Raw genomic sequence first — 23709 nt, 5'->3', positions numbered from 1 at the left:
GTCACCCAGCGGCATTTTCAAATGTGGCCTCCAGTTGCGGAAAGTTCAGAGTGTTGTTGCGGGTCTTTCTGTGCCATTTAAGAGGCTAAAAATATATACTCAGATTCTCAAAAATTGGTGAAAATACTCGCAATATAGGACTGCAAGTGGGAATCGGCAGCATGAATGATTGCCTCTGTTCTCTTCACAACTGTAAGTCTACAACTGATTAAGTATCGAGGTTCACTATGCTGTTTACAAAAATGGCATGCAGTAGGCTGTTCAGCATGTTAGAAGGGGTTGTTTCCACACTCGGCCCATCTAAAAACCCATTGAAGTGTATGAACCTTGTTCATTATGGACAGCATAACATTAAAAACACTTTTCGTTTTCAAATCATTTTTATTAAGGTTTTAAGAAAACCTTAAAAATGCAATAACCCTAAATAAGAAATGACTCCATCTTAAGCTTCCCCTGGGATGTACCTTTAATGTTCAGGATGATTCTAGAAGTGGAGGGCTATCTATAATTATAGCCATTGCAATCGCTGATTCTCAAGCCAACATGAATCCCTCATTGGTATTCTATAGTTATAGATATGCTGACGCAGCTGGTGGTCATTCATTTAGCAACTTGAGGCCGTACAAGATATTCAAAAAAGCCTTTTAAAATAAATTATTTCTTGGTGCTGCTATTACAAAAATGTAGACCACCTAACACATCTTAACAGGGCTAATCTGAAGGCAAAAGACCTGGAAGAACACAAGCATCAAAAGGTGTGCAATGCTCTACGTCGAGGATCGACCCAAAATACACGAGCTTGAAGATAATTTGAGGTAATGAAACTCTTAAATTCTTTAGAATGTCTGATGATAAAGATGGCTTGGATTATAATACCTTTTCTGGCTAAACTCCTCACATGATTTTGGGCCAGGCTGGCCTACAGCCAAGACCAGAGATCCACTTTCGTTAGTTGAATAACTATTTTTGGTTATTGTTAGTGAGGCAGGACTGGGTAAAGAGAACAGTGTTTTTCTTTACACTGCACGTCCCCTTTGACTGCTTACTGTCCAGAAGGTTCTACATCCAGATGGAGCCCAGGCTGGGCCAGGTTCAGGTGGTTTCTTTCCCCTTAAATGTTTTCCCTATACAGTATCTATTTAGTGTGCTCAACGTAGAATAAACAGACCCCTCTGTAATGCACCAAAGGTATTTTGGTCGCGCTTGTGGACCTTGTCTGAACTTGTTGAATGAACCTCAATTATTAGAGGACAGAAGCAGTCACCCATCCAGAGGTAGCGTGCTCATCATAGGGTCCCTTCTGACACTTGTTGAAGAGATCAGAAAGCTTTTTAGATCTCAGCTACCAGACAGCTAAAAGCGAAACACCATTTGTGGGCTATATCATGAACTTAGAGGGCTTAGAGCCCACCCACTGCTTCCATTGGTTGGCTTTATTCCCAAAACATCCATTCATATATAGAGGGGCTTTTGGTCAGAGGGTTTATGAGCTTCTGCCCTGACCACGCTGGGGAGTTCTTGGGGGTGGAATATGTGACCCTCCAAGTGCACCTACCTCCGTGATCTGGTGTGGGTGTAATGTAAAAAGAAAAATAAATCGAAAATACTTCGGTGTGACAGTTTTGAGCACTCGGAAGAGGTGGAGGGAATTGGAGGGTAAAAACACATATGAACTCAGCAGAGATGGGTGGGTGGCATGTGGCTACTCTGACCTTGGAACACATTATATTCTCTGTACTAGAAATGTGCACAGGTCCGCAGTGTGGCGGCATAGCAGCACATTGGACACCCAGACCAGAAGGTCGGTTGGGGGGGGGGGGGGGGGATGGGGGGCGGCAAGTGGCACACTGGTTTTCCAGTTTTACATTTTCTGCAGGGAAGGCTGTAAATTATGCATTGAGAAGCTAAGAAATCTGTAAAGCTACAGCGAAAATGTATAATGATTAATTTTCAGTTATATTCACTAGTTATTTTCAACGTTCATAAATAATTAGAAAGTGGACTATAAATGAATTGGTCTCTGTCCCTCATGCGCATTTCTCCTCATCCCGGGTTTGCGCGTTCATATTTCAAGGTCTCTGTTCCTCTCAAAAACATATCATCACGCAGCCTCATGAGGTATTTGTCCGGCTCCCTCACACTTTGTCTCAGACTCTCTTCCCATTTGTGCCCCGAGAGCACACACCGGCTTCACAGACTCAACCATGAGGACTGTAAGAACTCCAGCAGGTGAGGTGAGCGAGTGAATCGGGGATGGCCGCCTTCCCTGCAGAGTCTCAGTATATGAATGCCGCTGCTTAGCCCACGTGCAGTTCAGCAAGGCTGCCATAACTGCACACACTGGGGAAGCCTGTAGCTCTGGCGTTCATTCTGAAGCCGGACGTAAAACAGCGAAAAAAACTGGTTGCAACGAAAAACAAAACTACAAAGATTGCTTTTGTAAACCGTTCATCCGCGAGTTAAAGAATTTAATGTGTGATGACTCGGTCGGTTTCTGATATGTAAAATAGCTCCTCAGGCATTCCAATTCAAGCACACCTTAAAAGGTGGAATGATTCATCAAACAAGCGAAGACCGAGCAGTACTACTCTTGGTGATTTTTTTAAGAGTAACTACAAGTAAAGAACTTGTTTTCGAAATCGTTGTCTCTGCCTTGCACTTTTGAGGTCAGTAAAGCATACCGTTTTGTTGGGTCAGTGATTTGTGTTTTCCACAGAGCCCTGAGGACCCTCTCTTCATTAATACTGCGTGTTAGTAAACAGACAGAGTAGTAAATGTTAGCACCACACTAGGGCAACCCAATCTTTCCTCGGGAAATGGGTCTGAACAAGGTAATAGAAATGTCCCTAAATTTGTATATTCACTCTATCTAGTGTTTTAACAACCTGTGTGCAGATTTCTACAGTTAAGTCTGCATATTTGAGCTTATTACACGTCGATAAATGTGATTTTATACAGTGTATGCCCCTCTGTTCATTTATTGTTTACCGACTGGTCTAACCACGTTTAATACTGAGCATTAACATGCCATAATTGATTGGATAATAATCAATCAATATAAACAAGCAAATTAGATTAAACAAGTCCTTCATGAATATTTTTTACCTAGTGTAATAAATGTGGCTTAAATTAGAGGACGAGTTCAACTAGCAAGGGTTCTGTACTCTAGTTTTGTTTGTTGCTTGTTACAATATTTGTATTTCCTGCTCCTCAGTTTCTTACTTCTGCTTTTCTCGTGTGAATTATTGTTTTATACCATCTGCCTCTTCAAAGCAAGACTGTGTTTTTAGTTTGTGTTTGAGAAATGTTTTCTCCATGTGTTTGACATTTAAGGCCACGTGGACCCTGTAACATCTGAAATCCATCTACTGAACTTGTTTTAAGGTGTGTCACATTTCATGCATTTCACTTTTCAGGAGTTGAAAGCCGAGTTTCTGAGTCTCAGCTACCAGACCGCTGAAAGTAAAAGACCTTTTATTGGCTATATCATGAAATTAGTGGGCTTAGAGCCAGTAGCAGCTGCTGTGTGGGCGGAGTGGCATGGCGGGGTGGACGGGGCGAAGGACAAAAACAACAACGAAAACAAGGGGGAAAACATACCTGAAACAGGCCCGCCGTTCTTCTGCTCGGAGTCCGATGCCTCGCAGCAGCGCAGGCTCCTCTGCGGCCAATCCTAACGCTGCTCTCATGTTTGAAAACAGCATCTGGATTGGCCTGAGCGCTTTAAATTTGCGCTCCCAGAGAGACTGGGAGCCTGTGCTTTGCTGTCTCCAACCTAGCAGCGCAGCTGGGTGAGAGACATGCTCAGTGTGCATGCCGTTTTGTCCGGCCTGAGACGGCGGGCCAAACGGTACATGTGAACTGATAGCAGTGCCCACCACTCCCCTCTGAGTGCCCCCATGATGGCCCCGCCCGAAGACTAGAAATTGAAAAATAAAACGATAATAAAACTGTTTTATTATCGTTTAATTTTTCGTGAGTATGACAGGGGGGCTTACACTCCTCCGTCATAGCGGAGGAGCTGCCACTGCTTAGAGCCCATTCACTGCTTCCTTTGGTTAGCTTTATTCCACCCAAAATCATGCATGCTATGCATGCATATATAGAGAGGCTTTTAGTCCGCGGGCTTCAGCCATTGGTCTGTTTAATAGTCATTCATATTTTCCTTCTGCCCTCCACAACCTGGATCAGTGGGTCAGCCTTTTTTACCCATTAGTTCTCGTCACTTTGAAACACTGCAATAAAGTCTGTGCACATTGTTCACTTCTGCCTAAAATAGTTCCTTTCTTTTCAGTGACTAAGCTTTTTAAAAGTGAATTTTCTGTTTTTTAATAGGAAGAGTAAATGAATGCAATTAATTTAGTCTGCATTTTGGATGTCATGATAAATGGTGATTTATTTTTGGTCTCCTTTTAAACCTGCAGTGATGTAACACTGTAGCTGTCTGCGATTTGATTGGGAGGCGATGTATTCCTCTCTCCTTCACAAATCATAATAAAATGCATGGGACAACTAAAAGTCTTTTTATTTAAAAAGATTACTAGTTAATCAAAAAAACACATCAGTGAATCTTTTTTTAAATTGAAAATCTATATGCAAGCTTATGATGACCACGTATACTTGGCAGTCTATTTTCTTCTTATTTTTTTTGTCATATGGTTGTGATGATTTTTTAATTTTTTTTATAAATGACTCCTTGCCTCAGCTTGCCAAAGCCTGACCTCATGGCTGTGCCGATGCTTGGCTTCTGGCTGCGCAATTTGCAGATGTCTGAAACTAAACATGAACTGTGACACTGAAGAGCCATGGCTTTATGGGGGTCTGTTTGCCCAACATGGACACCTGTGAGTGACTCAGACCTTGCATTTACTAGTTGGACCCTTGTTCCTCTGCCATATAGTTACTCCACCTTTAATGGCTGGCACAGATCTTTATACTTCATCGGGAGATTAGGATGACATGCTTTTAACGTTGACTATTTAATGGATAAGGGTTGTTAGATTCTAGACCCTCCCTCTTTATAACCAGTATATTTTATGGTACTTGATGCGGCCGGGCTGCCCTGTATCCGGTCGAGTTATGAACTGTATGAATTACTGGGATCTAGGGTTTTACCAAGTAGTTAAAGTAGAGTTTATTCCTCAGCCATGTTAGTTCAATACTGTATCGTATTCTTATTGGGTCCCGGTGAGTGGTATCGAGGGGTGGTACTCCTCAACCCATCAGAGTGACAAAAGTCAAGTTCCTACATCTGGGACCGCATGCGGCGTTCACCTGCCTACATGGTTGTATACTGTCCTTCTCTGCTAGCGTACAGTCATATCTGTATGGGGATCACACGTCACCCCATCCTTCATGAATACAGGGAGACTGCATTTTGATGCCAGTCACACATGTTTTTTGAGGTTTGAGAACGCCCCAGGCATTAACACGTGTTTTTTGATGAATAGTGTTTATGCGGAAATGTAATGGATTTCTCTGGAATAAACTAGTTTGTGTGCACAGCAACAGCAATGTTAATGTATGCATAGATGGCAAACTGTTGGCCCTGTTCTTGTGCACATATTCGCATTATAAAGTGGTATTCCCATTCAATCTACCAAGCCTTTCCTCTTGCACATGTTGTAATCTCAAAGTCCCATTTCTATGCATCTTTTAGTCTTTCAAGCCTTTTTTACTGCTATCTCTGCCTCTTGCTTGTGTTCAGTGTATCAAATATGTTTCCAGCCATGTCATAGTTTTTCCATATATTCTCTTCTTTCTGCCTGCTTTGCCTCAATGTAGTCCCACCTACCAATCCTGCCATCCTGCACATACTGGTATCACAAAGTCCTGCCCTCATACATGCATTCTGTTCTTGCAGCCCGGTCCTCTTAGAAGCATCTCTACTACCAAGCCTTGTTCCCACCACCCAGGTCTTCTTGCACATTTCTCCATTCTCAAATCCCTTTCTTTTTTTTATATATTCCATCTCTTGGCCCTATGCTCATGCACATATAGCCATCTCAAAATCCCATACGCTTGCATGCCTTTCAAACTTCCAAAACGAGTCTTATGCATGCATTTCCATCGCAAAGCAGTGTCACATTCTTATTGTACAGTTTTGTTCTTTAGCATGTGTTCCCATCTTTTGGCCCGGTCTTCGTTCATGTATTCATGCCCACCAATTTGCAAGTATTCCCATTGCCAGCTGTCCTGTTGCCTACATTGCATCTATCTGCCCCATTATCGGGCATGCATCTATTGATCATTCTATAGCACAAACCCAGGACCCGTGATTGGAAGAAATAAAGCATTGTACTTGGCAATAAGGACTCTAAAATGTGATATAACTGAAAGAAATGGGGAATGTGGGGTGTGTTTTCTCATCACCCTACCCTAATATATGTTTTCCTATCTTCCATCCCTTGCCAGTATAATTCCATCTTCCAGTTCTGGCCCTACATGAATACTACAACTTCTACGCATGTCCTGGTGCACCCAAGTATATCGTTCAGACATCTTCCTCATGAACATATACTTGTAAGGCTTTCCATCCAGCTTGTGGACTGACTGTAGTTATGTGTCTTTTGCACATAACATCCCCCAGATTTATAATCGAGCCCCTATGACCACTGTCCAGTCTTATCCTTCTTATGGTGGCTTGTCTGATGTAGTCATGTTTCTTCTACTTGCAGGTTCCATGTTGTGGCCTCCAAGGGTAACCTGGACTGCCTGAACACCATCTTGTTGCATGGAGTGGACATCACCAGTCACGATGCTGTTGGTATGCCTCGAGTAATCGGGGAGGGAGAGCTTTTCTTTTGGTATTGCTATAATCTGAAAGATGGCATAGATGCTCGATGTTGTATCTCTAATGTGATATGCCAAACTGACATTACAATGATTATAGTCTAAGTACGGTTTCTGAGCATAAGTCTTCAATGCAGATAGCTATAAACTATGTGGTTGTCATTAAAGAGCAGGCCGCAGTATAAATCCGTATACAGATATGTGTCGGTCAGCGATAGCAGCATAGTCCCTCTTTGATCAGCAACCCCATCCATGCCAGTATGATGCCTTTATATATCTCAGTCCATTCATTGTGCTTATTTGTATATTAGGTAGTCTGTTCAGCTGTACACAGTATGATGTGTTGTAAGGAAGGACTGTTGTGCCCACCAGTGTGATGTGTTGTGTAGCAGTTCTGACACCTGAAAAGCAGTGTAAAGCCCTGTTTAATTCCCATTCTACCCAGCTCAAAGTGTGATGCCTTGTATCTGAGCCACCCACTCCAGCCACAAGAGTGAGAGTAGCCCCCCCCATCAAGTTATAACATTGTGATATTTTTTACGAAGGTCACCCAACTCGTCCTATCGCCCTCAGCGGAACCCACCGTGACCAAGACCAATTTCCACAACTGTATGAAGAACGTCTCAGCCTGAAACTCAACACTGATAAAACTAAAGTACTGATCTTCGGCAGACATGACTCCTGGTGACCATCAGAACTCTGACCCACCCTCACTCCGAAAGAGAACCACGCCCTCAACCTTGGCATCATCCTGGACAGCAAACTCTCCATGAAACGCCAGGTAAATGCCGTTGCCTCAGCCTACTTCCTCACTCTACTCATGCTCTGCAGAATCTTCAAATGACTCCCCACCAGCACCAGGAAAACAGTGACACAGGCCCTCATCACCAGCCGGCTGGACTACACTCTATACAGCTACCACCACCGAATTCTTGGGAAGACTCCTGACGATCCAGAACACAGCAGCTAGGCTAATCCTCACCCTGTCGAAGAGAACCCACATCACCAGCACCTGAAAGACCTCCACTGGCTCCCCATCCAGAAAAGATCCCAATTCAAGCTACTGACCCAATCCTACAAAGCTCTCCACGACCATGAACCACCGCATAGATTTCCACCTACCACCCAGGAACCTCCGTTCCACTCACCTTGCCCTGCACAGATACCGCACACCCCCCCACTGCTGCACCAGAGGGCACTCCTTTTCCCACCTCGCTGCCAAGTCCTAGAACTCCGTTCCCCTCCATAACTCACCCTTGCTGGCTGACTTCAGAAAGGGACTCAAGACCTGGCTCATCGGCTGACCCTGCAGCACAGCATCTCGCTACCCTAATGGTTGATAAGCCGCTCTATACAAGTACAGTTTGAATGATTGACTGAAACCAAAATGTCAAGCACATCCGTGCCGTGCTTCTCTTACACACTGGCTCTTGCCCAGTCTCAGTTTGTGGGTAACTTGCCACCTAATCATAGGACTGGAAACTGCTTTCATATCTTTTAAATAGATTTGTTTGCTTGCCAGTACAAAGAATGACTCACTCCTACGAGGCATACCCAATTTCGTATGTGCATGCACATTCTCATTATTTTATATTTTTCCTATTAAAGGTAAGGATTGCAAGCTGCTGCTCTTTCACTCAGTGGATTCCTTATACAAGACCTTGCTCAGACACCCTTTTGTTCTTTTCAATTAGTTTCGCTGTCCTTCATAGGAGAATGCAAATTGCGGTCTAGCCCTGGCACTCAGTGTCCTTTGTGGTCCTAAGTTCTCAGTGAACTTACTAACACTCTCCATGGTGCTACACATGAGATTCCACTTCACACATTCACTTGCTGTCTCACTTCACAGGCGATTGATGATTTCAGAAGCTTGAGGTTACAGGCATCTTGCCTAGCGGTGGTACCCCTTGCAAAGCAACACATATATCCTGCAGTTATATCTGATAGACCACTGGGGCCAAATGCATGAGGACCACTTCAAGCCCATCTCTGTCCTGACACCCATGCGCCTGAGAAAGTGAGTACATGCACTCAACTATCTGGGGTGAGCTGTCCGTTCGACCTGCTCCAGTCTCAGCTTGTGATCTTCGCAGTCTCCTTACAGTTGGTGGTAATCACATTGCCTGATCAGCCTGGCTGCCAGTGTCTTGTGGGACAAGTCAGTTTCCTCCCTTCAACTGGAAGCAATATTTCCAGAACAGAAAGTCTTCTTTCCAGTGGTGAAATCCACAGTGATGTTGGACGAAACAGATAATATCAGAGCCCTCTCTGTCTGAGGAAACAAGAGGGCACCCACTTCGCTAGCTGAGCTTCCCTGGGAATGGGCCTTACAACACTTCATGTTGATGCCAGCCCCTCACATAGCTGTTGGGATCGGTAATACTGAAACTGATAGTCTGAGCAAGAGTCTTCACTCACCATGTGAATGAGGAATTGTCCAGGAAGTACTCTTAAACAACTTAGCCACTCATGCCTCGAGTTACTAGTCCGCCTGTTGGGTGGGCAGGGGGCCATTCATCCCAGGCAGTGGCCTTGTAGTGGAGTGGATGGGTTATTCTTGTGTGCCTGTCTAACTCCTCTGATCCTCAAAGTTCTACAGAAGATCAGAGAGCCAAGGATTCTCAGTCATTCTAATGACCCTGCCATGACACAGGCAAGTCTTGATTCCTTACATCAACTGTCTGCTTCAAAAGGAACTCGCCTGCTTCCTTGGACCTCCTGTCCATGGAGCAAGGGAAAGTGCTGCACCTGAGTCCCTTCCATCACTGAGTCTGAGTGCATGGTTTCTCAGGATCTAAACTTTGCACACCTATCTCTTCTCAGAGAACTAATATATACAGGTGACTGCCAGTAAGACCTCCACCAGGACTCTGTATGACTCAGATTCTTCCATTAGGCTGTAGCAATGAGCATCAACCCTCTCATATGCCTAGTTGGTGGTGTAGTATTAGGTGCACTTAGCCTAGCACGATAGGACTGTAGGTGGACATCTGCTTAGCATACCGTGCAGCCACTGTAGTCTACAACAACAGACCTCAGGGGTTGTACTCCCGGTTAGGTCCATGGAGTTCCCTGGCAGCATGTCACCTTATACGTGGTCCTTGCCAGGTTGAATGCATAAACGTTTTGATATATTAGCCTTGTGAAACCTAGAACAACTTCTGTGTTAGACTTCTTTCACGGTGTCCATAATACTGGCTGAATGCATTAGTGGACAGCAAGCCCTTTAAGCTTCAAAACATTTCTCTGTTTTCCATAAGGACATGATGGTCCAGAACTAAGGCAGCTTTTGTGGCCTTCTGCAGGCAGCACTTATCAGAGATGTAGGCTGGAAGACTACATGGGCTATTACACTAATATTATATTGATACTATGCTTTTGAGGCTACTTGCCAGAATGATGCTAATTTTTGGCTACGCCGTTCTTTCAGATTCTTTTCTCTATCTCTAAACTCCCCCAATCTGCCTTCTCCATTTTATATTTGCTTTGGTTTATGCCCACAAGTTGGTAATGGGAAAGACCCTTCGTTATGGTGTCTCGGTTACTCAATCTACTGGCTCTTTCCCTTTATAAATGCCCTTCTGCTAATCCTCTCATCAGAAAAAAACTCATAGTTCTTTCCTTTTTTCCAAAAAGAGACTTGGTAAAAGTGCATGTGTGCACATAAGAGGGTATGCTCATTTGTTACACAAACATGTGTGTGCTATCAGGCACAGTGCCCTGAACTGAATCTGTTTGTGGTTCCAAGCAGATAATGGTGAGGAGCCCATGGACTAACATCAATGAAGTCACTCTAAATATAACTTTATACATTTTTTTTACATCAGCCACTGCCTTAGCCATGTCAGTGTTGCACGTGCAGCTTTGCTTAGTGAGATAAAGGTAACGCTCATGCGAATTTGAGATTCTGATCAGAAATTTTATTTCTGGCAGGTCCACTTCAGGCCTTCACACTTCTGACGTTGATTAATTGAGTAGCATTAAATGAATTAATGGTAACAGCTGTTAATTATATTGTTATTATATGACAGAACTTCAGTAGCACACACTGTCTGTGTAACCAAGTTATTAATCAACCACTCCTCATCATTGCTTTATAATGCTGTCATGAGCATGCTGCTCTCCATCGACAGCTGCAAGGTGGTTTGTATATCTTCGAAAGCATTCTGATTTCTTGTCTAGTCTTTCAGTGGCAAGGCAGGATAACTTTAGTTCTCTCGTAGGGGATCTCCATTGATAGCCCTAAGAGTTTGAATAGTTCCGGCCACGTGCGGGAATCCCAGAGGACTTCTTCATAGCATATCTTCTTAAGTGTAGACGTTTACCTTTCTTCAGGAAGGCCTGCAGAAACACTTAAGGAAGAGCATGATGCACAGCTTACAAAACAAGCTACATTGGAGAAATACTTCAGATTGTACTTACAAAAAGGTTAAAATACCCTTGAATACGTATAATTTTGATGTGAAATTTTTACAAAACAGCTTACATCTCTTTCACAAACCCTTTTTTGTAAAGGAAGAAGATAAAGGCTAGCAGGGCAGTGTACCCCCATATGCTGCCATTATGTGAGTTTAAAACCGTGTCTGCGCCTTTAAGGACTCGGAGATCACCAGTATCCCATCATGCCTAGCAGGTGGCAGTTGCCTCAGTTCTTATATTACGGCACCTGGTGACACGAACCTGGAGCATCGAGCTCGACCTTTTAGTTCTTTTTTTCTTCAAACTCACCTGTAGAATTTGTTTTCTTTGAATCATTCGATGTATTTCATCATCCTCACACAGTTCTAAGCTTTTTCTGACAGAATTTTGAGGCATTTTGTCAATAATTATGCCTTCTTTATTTGATAAGTGGCACTGCCTTTGGGAGAAAAATGGCCATATCAGACCCTCACCACATATGTATACTCTGCCTTCCATCTACACATGTTCCAGAGTAATGCCAACACTGAGAGAAGTTTTCACATTGCACCCTGAGGGGGAGAGAGAAAATTTGCTTTCATGGCATGAAAGAACGACACAGGCCACAAGTCCAGTCTCAAAGTGTCAGTCCTCTACCAGGATTCTCACATCTGCCTCTTGAGGGACGTGGAAGGTCCATAAAGAGGGTGCCAGCCAGAAAACAGCATGTTTGCCGATTGACATGGAGGGTAATATGGCACCGACTTGCAAGATGTCCAGGGCTGGATGGCCATCAAGAAAAAGATGCAGATTAACGTTGAGGCAAGGTAGACCTCATGTGCCATCGACACGCTCTGTAAGATTGATGTTGAGGAGTATATTGACATTGAGACAAGGTGATCAGTCTATGTTGAGATGCGGTGATCCATCGATGCCGAGAAACAGTTCGGTATCAGGGTTCGGAGGAGATCCCCCCCCATTGAGTCATCGACGTCTAAATCCATCTCGACATCAACACAAGAAAAGAGGAGAAAAAGGACGCAAATCTATTGGTCACCTGATTCGGAGTACTCAAGGGCTTGTTCTCCCTCTTCCTTGATAGTGCTGCCAGATTCTTCACCTCCTCCACCAACACCTTAACGTGTAGCACTGCCAAGGTGTAGATCGTGCTCCAGAACGCGACATCGGTCACATCATCACAGGCATCATTCAAGGTATTCATACGCCTCCAGGTGTTCTCGCCATCGCTGCCATAGATCTCGGTACAGGACACATACAACATCTAGACATCGATTACGACACACATTGTCCTCTTCTACATAAATTGGACAATATTCGCCGACACTGACCGATTCTCTCCCGCCTTGCGTCTCTCCAGTGGATGAAATCACCACATTCCAGGAGGTTCTAGTAAGAGTTGCGGCAAAATTTTATATTCAGATTTTGGTCCCCACACCTACCACATTTGTTATATTTGAGAGACTACACCAGCGGTCATCTTCAAGACCTCTGCTTCCATTGGTTTCCAGTCTTTTGGAACCAACGATGGAACTGTTACTAACCCCAGCCTCAACCTGAACCTTCCTTCCTTCGTGGCTACAGAAAAAATATAGACCTCCTGTGCAAGATCCCCTTTTCCTCAGACCAGATCCACCTTCTGACTCATGGTCATTCTGTCGGCCAATCAGCATCATGCTACCACCCCTGTTTCTTCAGTTCCTCCTGGTAAGGAGAGCAACAAAATTGGACAATATGGGTCACAAAGTTTGTAACACGGCCGCAACCACCATTAAATCGTCCAGTGCTACTGACTGCCCTCCTGTGTAGATATGATGGAACGTTCTGGGACACAATCCAGCAATTTGCAGACGTTCTTCCCAAGGACAGAAGAGAGGACTTCCTGGATATTGTTAATGAAGGCCTCCTAATGTCCAACCAAGTCATCAGCACCACAGCAGACTCCTCCCTATTATCAGCACAAGAATATTGTCATGGTATTGTCTCAAGGCGACATTCCTGGCTCTGCCTCACGTCTCTTAAATCAGAGTCTCGGCAAAGGATCTTAAATCTTACGTTTTCAGGGTCTACCCTCTTCGGCAGCCACGCTGACGATGAGATGACTCGCATGAAGTTTAAAATGGACTCTTAAGGCTGTCAGCCTAGAAAGACCAAAAGAGCAAAGGCATTCTTTCAGGCCTTACCAGCGCCGGTTTTACCCTCCGAGGGTTCAAACCCCTCATTGGTACCAGGGTCACCAGCAGCCACAACAGCAGCAGCCATACCAGCAACAGCAGAGATGACTATCTTGAGGGTGTCCTTCCCGATAGACCGTCCACGGGGTAAAGCCATAAGTGGCACCAAACCTTGAATCTTCCATTCCCCCTCTTCCATTAGCCACTCCGATAGGCGGAAACATCACACACTTTCTGGCAGAGAGACAAAAAATCACAAAAGACGCCTTTGTTCTGAATAATGTATTGTCTCTCAAATTCACCAATCCTCCCCCGACCATACAACTAAAACCATCCAGCCATCATCTGCACATGCTTCTTGCTACAGAAATGTGCAGTGGAGGTCGTTCCCTACTAACATCGGGATACAGGCATCTACTACAGATACTATCTGGTGAAGAAAAAAGAGAAGGACAAATCCAGATCCATTCTCAACTTAAAAGTAGCCAACAAATTGATTAGGTGAGAAAAGTTTAGAATGCTGGTATTACGTCAGACCCATCCCCAAGAAACAGCGCAAGTTCTTGAGGTTTGTAATGGGGCAGAACCACTATCCATACCAGGTCCTTCCATTTGGCCTCAAGACTTCTCCCAGGACCTTTTTGAAGTGCATGGCATTAGTTGCAGCTCATCTCAGGAGGCACTTAATCTTTGTCTATCCCTGTCTAGGCGATTGGTTAATCAAGGTGTCAATTTCACAGAAAGCCCAGCAGCATTTCAACTATACATGCAATGTCTTTCAATGGTTGGGTTTTCACATCAACCACATCAAGTCAGTCTCCATCCCGGTTCAGGCTTTGCAATACTTAGGGGCCTCCGTTGACACACAGCAGGCAAAAGTGTGTCCTTCAGAGGAGTGACTTTCATCGATCCATTGTAAATGTTACTCTAGTGAAAGATTCTTACCCCCCGGTGAGGTCAGTGTCATCCTTCCTCAGCTCCATGGCCTCATTTATCGTCCTCACGCCGAATGCACGCCTCCACATGCATCTCCTGCACAAATGTCTCATGGACCAGTGGGACTAGGCAGCTGAGAAGACCAGATCATTCTCTCCCCCGTCCCCCCCCCCCCCTTATGCGAAGCAATCTCTGACATGGTGGAGCTCTTCGACCAATCTTTTTCACAAGATGCCTTTCTACCAATAGGCTCCCTCTCAAGCCATAGTGACAGATGCATCGTTACTGAGGTGGGGAGCCCAAATGGATCATCTCCAAATTCAAGGCGCATGGTCTCCGAAAGAGATGACATATCACATCAATCTCCTTGAGCTCCGAGCAGTCAACCTTTACAATGAAAATGTTTCACCTGTCATTCAAAACCCACCTCCCAGGTGTTCAATATGTGCAGGCAGACGCCCTCAGCAGGGTTCTGCAAGAAAATCACGAATGGGTCCTTCGCGGCGACGTTGTGCAACACATCTTCTGGCTGTGGGGCTCTCTGCACATTGACTTGTTCGCCACAGCAGAAAGCAAAACATGCCAAGACTACGCCTCAAATTACTTCCAACCTGCGACTCTGGGGAATGCCCTATGGATCGACTGGTCAGGCAAATTGTTTACGTCTTTCCACCAATCCCTCTGATCCCGGCAGTCCTCCTCAATCTGTCAAGAGCCAGACTCATCCTGATAGCCCTGGAGTGGCCATGTCAGTGGTGGTTCACAGACCTCCTTCACTTGTCACAGCGTCCATATCTAAAGCTGCCATACCGACCAGACCTGCTAACAAAGTTCGGAGGCCAAGTGGTTCACCCCAATCTCTCCTCTTGAATTTGGCTGCATGGCTCCTGAGCTGGTGCAATATGGCACTTGAACTTGTGGAAATGTGCCTAAAAGTGGGCACACTGGTGCAGGGTCACCCTCTTGTCCACGGGTCCAGAGACCAACAAAATAGAGATCGGCACTGAAGTTGGAAATAAAAAACAAGTTTATTAATCACTCTTGAGTGGGACCAGGTCCACACAACACTCAAGTGCTGCCTGGAGGTAGTACATTGAATTCACAGAACACAGTTCTTATATACAGGTTTAGTGCAGAGTAAGCATGTGAACAGAAATAGGAAGAACAGGTTTTAGAAATAGTTATCAGCAAACAAGAACCAATGAAAAATCACATGGTCTGCAAAGTGGGAGGGGGAGCAGGAATGCTTATGGCAGCAGTAGGGGGAGCAGGAATGCTTATGGCAGCAGTAAATGATTGACAGTTAACATCTGAGACCAGGTGTTCTGGCAGCTAAAAACTCTCTACACGTACATTGCTTTTAGCTGAGTCAGGAAGTCAACTAAAATAGAGAACACCGGCAGAAAAAGACGAGCAGCAGAGGGTGGGAGAATTACGAAGGAAAGGAAATGGACACCACAGCCAAAAGGGCTGTCGCTTATGCCAAGTAAAATATTAGACGTTTTCCACAAACTTGCCACAGGATTGCATGGACATCCTCAAGGATGCTAACCAGCCATCAACACGTTCTGCTTATGCCTTAAAGTGGAAGAGATTTTGCATTTGGTGTTCCTTCAAGACCATAGAGCCTACTGCTTGCCAGGAAGATGTCATTCTTCCCTATCTTCTCCATTTCCAAAAATCTGGTTTGCAATTCTCTTCCATATGACTTCACTTGGCTGCACTCACTGCCTACAGAAAATGTAATTCACAAACCTCTTTTTTTTCAAAATCCCAGTGATCAAGGACTTTCTTAATGGGCTAAAGAAGGTTTTCCCTCCTATTTGGTGTTTTTCCCCGCCCTGGGCGCTTAACATAGTCCTTTCACGTCTCATGCAGACCCCTTTTGAACCTATACATAAGGCGTCCCCACAGCATCTCTCTTGGAAAGTAGCTTTCCTCCTTGCAATTACGGGTTAGCGAAATTCAGGCATTATGTTCTGACGAGCCCTACACTGTCTTCCGCTCTAACAAGTTAGTTATGAGGACTAGACCTAAATTCCTCCCCAAGGTAGTTTCGGACTTTAATGGTAATCAGACAATTTCATTGCCAACTTTCTTTCAGCACCCTTCAACCGTGGCTTAAAGAACTCTTCATTACCTGATGTGAGGCGGGTCTTGAAGTTTTATCTAAACAAGACGTTTGACATACATGGATCAGACCAATTGTTTATAAATCATGGGCCGGTCTGTACAGATTTAGCCACTTCCAAAGAATCTATCTCCCGATTTATAGTGTCTTGAATTCTCTTATGCTTTCAAGAAGCCAACTAGACCTTATCAGCTAGACCAAAGGCCTACTCTACTAGAGATAAATCAGCTATTGCCGCTTTGATGAGAAATGTCCCTATAATGGATATCTGTAAAGCGGCTACATAGTGGTCTGTTCACACATTCACCAAGCATTACTGTTTGGATTTGAATGCTCGAGCAGACGCTCAAGTAGGACATGCTTCCCTCAGAAATGTATTTGCTTATTTCAAGCCTATTGTCATTCCTCTATTTTCCACTGCCCTGTTGGTGACGATAGACTTGTTATTCAGTTCAAACGCTTATGACTATCAATGGAGATCCCCTACGAGAAGGAATCGTTTCTCCAGTTCTCTCGTAGGGGACTCTCCATTGAAGTCATAAGCGACCCACTTGCTTCCCCGGTGGACATAACAGCGGATATTATTGGGATTACCTATCGCTAACACATTCCTTCAAAAACATCTGAGGGAACTGTCACCTGCTAGGCATGATGGGATACTGGTGATCTGAGTCCTTAAAGGCACAGACACACAAAATGGCAGCCTGTAGGGCTAATCTGTCCTGCTATCCTTTATCTTCTTCCTTTACAGAAAAGGGTTTGTGAAAGAGATTTAAGCTGTTTTATCAAATTTTCACTTCAAAATTATATGTATTCAGGGGTATTTTAACCCTTTTGTTAGAACAATCTGAAGTATTTCTCCAATGTAGCCTGTTTTCTAGGTTGCACATTAATGTTCTTAAGTGTTTCTGCAGGCCTTCCTGAAGAAGGTGAACGTCTACACTTAAGTGCTCCGGGGTTCCCACACGTGGGCCGAACTATTCAAATGCTTATGACTTCAATGGAGATTCCCCTGTGAGAGAATTGGAGAAAGAAGGAATAACTTCTTGCCTGTAGAAGTTATTCCTTCTTTCCACTTTACTGAATTTTATGCCTTGATGGATCTAGTCTTTCACTGCATATTGCTTTAACACCTTCCATGTACTGGAATGTCTATGCTAATAAGCTATACACACACTGTTTTAGTCTAGCTATATCTTCTACTAAAGCCTGCCTTCTGTATCTCCACAGGAAGAAATGCCTTGCATCTGTCTGCCAAATATGGACACTCTCTATGCTTACAGAAGCTTTTGCAGGTAAGCCACTGACCCTTTTGCAGTAATGCTCCTAGAGCACTTGGCAGGCATTCTCTGTAGACCAGGGAGTAATGGAGAGTCATTCAGATGAAGTGGTGTATTCAGGGGCACAGTTTGTGAGCAGAAAAGTGAATCTAGTCTTTATGACCAGATGTGACCTACCCGCCAGAGCTGTCAATTTGAATCTCAGCCTCAGCACTTGACTGAACATCCTGTGATTCTGGGCAGATCACTTAATCTCCCAGTTCTTAAACAAAAAAGTGGAATGCAATGTGTTAATTATATTTGTGTAATCCCCACTTGATGTAAACAGTCTTGTAGCTTTCCTCCCATTCCCCACATGTAAGGTACAGTGCCCCGTCGCTTTCTAGCTAGGTTGGTGCTATATAAAATACCATGACCTACATACATAAATGAATATTATCCAATGAGAGAGTTCTGAAATTACAAGACCACTTTCTCTTTGCCATAATTGAGTTGAGGCATATGTGCAGGGATGACAAGTAAGGCATTGTGGGAGAAGGAACCAGAATTTGAAAAAGTGACTCCTTGTCAGAATATTAAGTTCTCCATAATTGGCTTTTTCATAAATTCACATGCTTGACTCCTGTTGAAAGGCTGGGAATCTTCAGTAAACTTAAATAGTGAATTGTTACAATGGCAATAGGCCTAACAACCTTGTTTGTTTGGAAGCACATCCACCTCATTTAAAACCATCCAAATTTCATTGAATGAGATGAAGATGCTGTGGTCCACTGAACAAAGTACAACAAATCCTGGTTGCGGATTGATGTGGAGTCCGGACTCTAGGATGTATCGTGCAGCAGAGGTGATGCGAGGTCCTGGCATTGAGATGCATCGTGTAGCAGTTGTTCTGGGGAGCTGCGATGACAAGGCAAGATCCTTGCGTGGGAATGCATCACACCGTGGCAGCACATTTGAGCTGCAGTGGGCAGTGCAAAGCCCTTGCATGGAGATGCATCGCGCAGCAGCAGTTCCAATGAGGCTGCGATGCTAGGTCCTGTGTCATTTGAAACAATCCAAATTTCATTGAATGAGGTGGAGATTCTGTGCTCTCTACTAGAGACCACCGTAGCACAGATTTCTACTGCACTTCATGTGTGAGGGAGTTCACAGAAAAAGCTCTGCTCTTACCTATCTTTGACCTTCCATCAGCTGCATTTTGCGTTCCACTTGGTCTTCAACCAGATCTGCTTTCAGCTTTAAGGCCTACCGTTGAGGTGACTTATATGAATTAAAAAAGAAGGCTTGGGTCTGGCAATAGATTTATTTTACCATGTCAAAGTGGCAAGCCTGAGACATGCTTTACATGGCTACTTAAGTGGGTGGCGCAATCAGCCCTGCAGGTCCACCAGGAGTATTTGATCTACAGGCCCTGGGTACATTGGATACCATTTTTCTAGGGACTTACAAATACATTAAATATGCCAATTAGTTATAAGACCTTTCTATCATGTTTATGGGCGAGAGCACAAACACTTTAGTACTGGTTAGCAGTGGTAAAGTGCAGAATCTGAAGGACAACAAAATGAGAATTGCAGAAATAGTAGGGGTGAAGGCAGAAAGTTTGGAGGAAGACCACACTAAGGATGACTAGTCTAACAGCCCTCCAGCTACCCCATCCAAGAACAAGATCAAGTTTTCATCAGAGAAGGCTTTAAAAAAAGAATAGCAGCGACAAGCGCTGAAAACGGCTCAAAAATCCTGCTCCTCAGGCTCTGACTGGAAGTCATGTTTAAATCATCATAAATAAAGACCGTTCCATTGGTGCCAAAAAGGCAGACCTTGCTGACAACCTCCCCGTCAATTAGTCTCGCTGGTGGAGTCTTCAGACCGTGCCCTGTCATCACCATCCAAGACTATACCATCGACCACTGCAAGAACCTGGTAAACGATGACCCTGTTGAAGGCAGCTCCAGCGGCATACTCATTGATGGCTATCATTTTGATAGTCAAATCATCCACTGCATTTGTACTGTCAACTGCTGTTAATGGTAGAATTACTTTTTCCAGCTTTGTAAACATAACCTGCCTATTCACATTCAACTTTGAAGGTTTCTATGCAATTGCCTGTTCAGGTAGATGCTGGCGTCAGCCACCAAAAACAAACCTCCAAAACAGCTTACAGTACTGTGTACTTGCATTTGCGCTTCATTGCGGAGCATGAAGGAGAGACTCCAGAAGAGTAAACAGACCTACACTTTGAGCGGGACTATGAGGTTTATGAGCCCCAAATGTTCCCATTCGTAAGTCACCCAAAAGTCAGTGGGCCTCCTAAGAACCCATGTGCCAATATATTGAACCTCCTGTAATGCAGGTGCCTTGCGTTCATGGTTGCAGTGTAACAAATGATAGACATTCAAAATGCTGATTCCTCAACTGCAGTATCTCTACTCTCCGCAAGATCCTCCATCAAGAACATCAGCACCTCTGCCATGTTCTCTGACACCGCCACTTACACCGCAACCTCGACCTCAACCACAGCCTCTGTCCCTTCCACCAATACTGCCATTGGTGTCACGTCTCGTACCCCCCAGCGCCTAGGGACATTAAATGAAATACCAGTATTTGTAAAGCGCACAGCTACCTCCGAAGTGGTGTCCCGGCGCTGGGGGCCGTCGGGAAGATTAAGCGAGCTATTGCCCTGAATCTAAACTGCCGTCGGCACCAGGGATCAAACCGTGAACCCCGTAGCCCGGAGTCAGGCACCCTGGCCGCTGCCCCACATCTCTTTCACCTGGAGATGAAGACTGTCTTGATAGTGATCAGGAAGCAGTCCTAGATGAGGAGGATAGTTAGGTCTCTAAAAAAAGAATAGTGAGGAAGAATTAAGGAACTTCATTCTGCCCACAGAAGGTGATAGGATCTTTCTGCACTCTTCACTAGATGTCCTCACCTGACGTCATGCACTGCTAGAATGGACAGCAAAGAACTTGGACCTCCCAGTGTCCTCAGTGCAACAGGCAGCAGTATTTCGTGTATGATTTTTTTCCAGTAGCCCAGAAAGATAACTAAATCCATTCCTGTCCTGAATCCTCTATGAAAAGCAAAGTTGACATTTCATCGAAGTACCGTCTACAGAACAAGTAATGCACCAGAGTCTGGTCCAGCATATTTAACTAGCCATCCTAGGCCAGATTCAATTATTGTAGTAGTTAGTCAGTCATAGAATCCTGTTGCTCTGGCCTATACTTCTCAGGACAAAGATGGGAGATGTATTGACAATTTAAGCTGCAGAGTCAATTAGATGGCAGAGAAATCCAACAAAACAGCAAATTCCATGACCCTCCCAGACGGCTACTTCTGCCAAATGTGGCATTGCATTTTACTTTGCTTAGATTTAATCCCTGAGGGTGGGAGGGAAAAAAGCTACGCCCATTGTGAGGGAAGGGCTAAGGCATCCGCTTGCATTAGAGATGCAGCAATGTATGTCTCAAATGCTGGTCAGCCTTCAGGTGTGGGGTAATGTGGAGACAGGGTTGGCGCAGGTCTAAATCGTTCCATCCAGAAGTACAGGCTTACATCCTCAACATGCCTTTGGACGGTCAAACCTTGTTTGCCAAGTATGTGGACAATGTGCTGCAAAGTATAAAAACTGGTGCTGGCATAGCAGGCTCACAAGGGTCCTGTAATTCAGGCCCATCGATTCCACATTTTGTTTTCGTGGCTTCGGACACTCCTAGTTCTACTGAGTAGGGTAAAACCACTACCGGTGTTCAAAGATTACAGTATTATCTCTCCTTCAGCCCACCTAGGTATGCCAGATAAACTAAAACTGCTGCTCGACCGGAAGCCAACATTGGAGCTGTCACAAATCATCAGGGAAGAAGTCATAGGCCCAGGTTAGTCAAAAGCGAGCTTGGCTTATCAACACTCTGACAGCCCCATATCCATTCCCAAAGTGATCTGGGCTTCGGTGGCATGCATATGTAAAACCAGATCCGGCGGTCGAGCCTTCTCCTACATAGCTCCTAAAGCATGGCCATCCTGCCACTACACATAAGATACACATAAGATCATCCCCCTCACCTCTTGAATTCCACAAGTAGCCAAAGACCTGGCTTTTTGAGTAGTCCAACTAGGCCGTAGGTTTAGCTAAGCTCACACTTGCTCAGTGCCAGGATACCCTCCCGGGGTCATAGGGCTCTCTACAAATCTGCATAACGTAACAAAGTGTGGGGGCAGTAAGCTGCCCAAATGCATCATTGCATAATTGGTCCCACTCTGATCAGGCCCTATCGTAGTAAAGTCCATTCCACTCGATCGAATGCTTTATCCACGTCGATCGTCAGGGTGATCGGTCTTTTGCGCCTGTTTGCTTTTGTAATCAGGTGCAGTACTCTACGAATATTATCGTAGGTTTGGTGATTACGGAGGAACCCACATTGGTCTGGGTGTATATATTAAGGAAGAGATTTGTCAATTTGTATTTACTTTTAAATTGTTTTGGAGAAGTCCGGCATTATCTTTTCCAATTAATTCCTATTTCTTTCTCTGATACCTTCTTATTTCAGTTGCACATGATGCTGCAGTGCTCTACTTCCCACGATCAAAAAATGTGGTTAATCTATGGTTGATTGGGGAACCTCTCTGTTTTGAGAATGCCTTACAACATCCCCAAGTGCAACTATGCACCCATCAGATTTGACATTTCTCTCACAACTGTTGCACAAATAAATAAGGCAAGCAATCTCTACTGATATTTGATCATCCATGAATATGCATATACCTCTGCAAGGTGACCAATAGTCTTGCTCATACTTCTGTTGCAAAATATATACAACAGAATTTAAAGAGATACTTTAATTGTGAAGTGCAAAGAGCTTGAAAATAACATAGAATAGGAGCCCACAGGCAGGCTAGCTTTTCTTTTGTTTTTACTTGAGTTGCACCTGAGTAAACATTGTAGATGCAAAAGCAACATTGGATTATTTATGTTAGAGACTACACCACAAATCAATGGCTAGCCGGCTCAACCACAAGCAAATTTTGATAATTTTGTTTACCTTATTTCGTACAAACCCATAAGTGACATTAGACTCCCTTTTCCATAATATAATAGGGGACATTAAAAACCTTATGTCTAACCATGAAAGAATTATCTTTCAGTTTAATCCTATGCTAAAATCTTGTTTACGCCTCCAATTGTGGTTCAAAATCACTTTTTGATTCCAGTCTCATTTTCCCTGACCACCACCAAGACCTCCAGCTCTGGACCCGTTCTTGTCACACTGCTAAACTCAGCTTGATGCTACCACTCCAAAACAGGAATGCTAGCCTTCAAGACTTAAAGTTTACAATTTTACCTTCCTTAAATTCCTTCTTCATCTGAAAATAGCCAAGGAGTGCTACATTGCAACCAGTGAAATCGGTGCTGAAATATGCAGAGGCAATAAACATTTAAATCCGGTTTACTTTTGTAAAGGCGCCATACAAAAGATACAAAGATTCATCATTTAAAGATTTATTTGCATGTTTGGTTTCTATTTCACATGATTTCCAAAGTTTTGACTATTAAAGAAATTATATTTCTTATTTAGCCTCCTTTAGCAAACACATGTTTTACCATGCGTTGTTCTTCCTCCGGGCAAATTGATCCAATAATACAATGATATAATACAAAGATGTCTGTTGAATGTGTGGCTGTAGATAAAACATGCTCTACATTCTCCTGCCATCTAATGTGGGGCCCATACATTTGCAATATGTTTATCATTGAGGAAGCTAGTCCCAAGACCTGTTGTTGCTCCTCCCCTGTTCCAGAAATCATCAGCACAGCGGCTCCACCTTAGATTGTTTTCTTCTGCCATTGGGCTTGGGCGTTAGGGACGCTGCTCCGATATTGAAGTGGTGAAAACTCGCCAACAGACGTTTTGGATCCAGCTACTCCAGAGAAGAACTACAATCGCTTGCATAAAACACATTTGATCTTTATCTCTGTTTT

At 44.1% G+C, this 23709-nt stretch overlaps 1 protein-coding gene across 6 annotated transcripts in view; it reads left to right on the top strand.

Moving 5' to 3' along the window:
- UACA (uveal autoantigen with coiled-coil domains and ankyrin repeats) overlaps window positions 1–23709 on the top strand; it is a 350198-nt gene that overhangs the window by 253952 nt on the left and 72537 nt on the right. For all 6 annotated transcript variants that reach the window (XM_085644675.1, XM_085644673.1, XM_085644671.1 and 3 more), the window contains exons 3-4: window positions 6678–6766; window positions 17680–17744. In XM_085644675.1, the coding sequence (XP_085500801.1) occupies window positions 6678–6766; window positions 17680–17744 (154 nt within the window). The remainder of the gene's footprint in view (window positions 1–6677; window positions 6767–17679; window positions 17745–23709) is intronic.

This window comes from Triturus cristatus, chromosome 3_1 (assembly GCF_964204655.1).
Source record: "Triturus cristatus chromosome 3_1, aTriCri1.1, whole genome shotgun sequence".
Classification (NCBI taxonomy): domain Eukaryota; kingdom Metazoa; phylum Chordata; class Amphibia; order Caudata; family Salamandridae; genus Triturus; species Triturus cristatus.
This window is presented reverse-complemented; position numbering and strand designations above follow the sequence as displayed.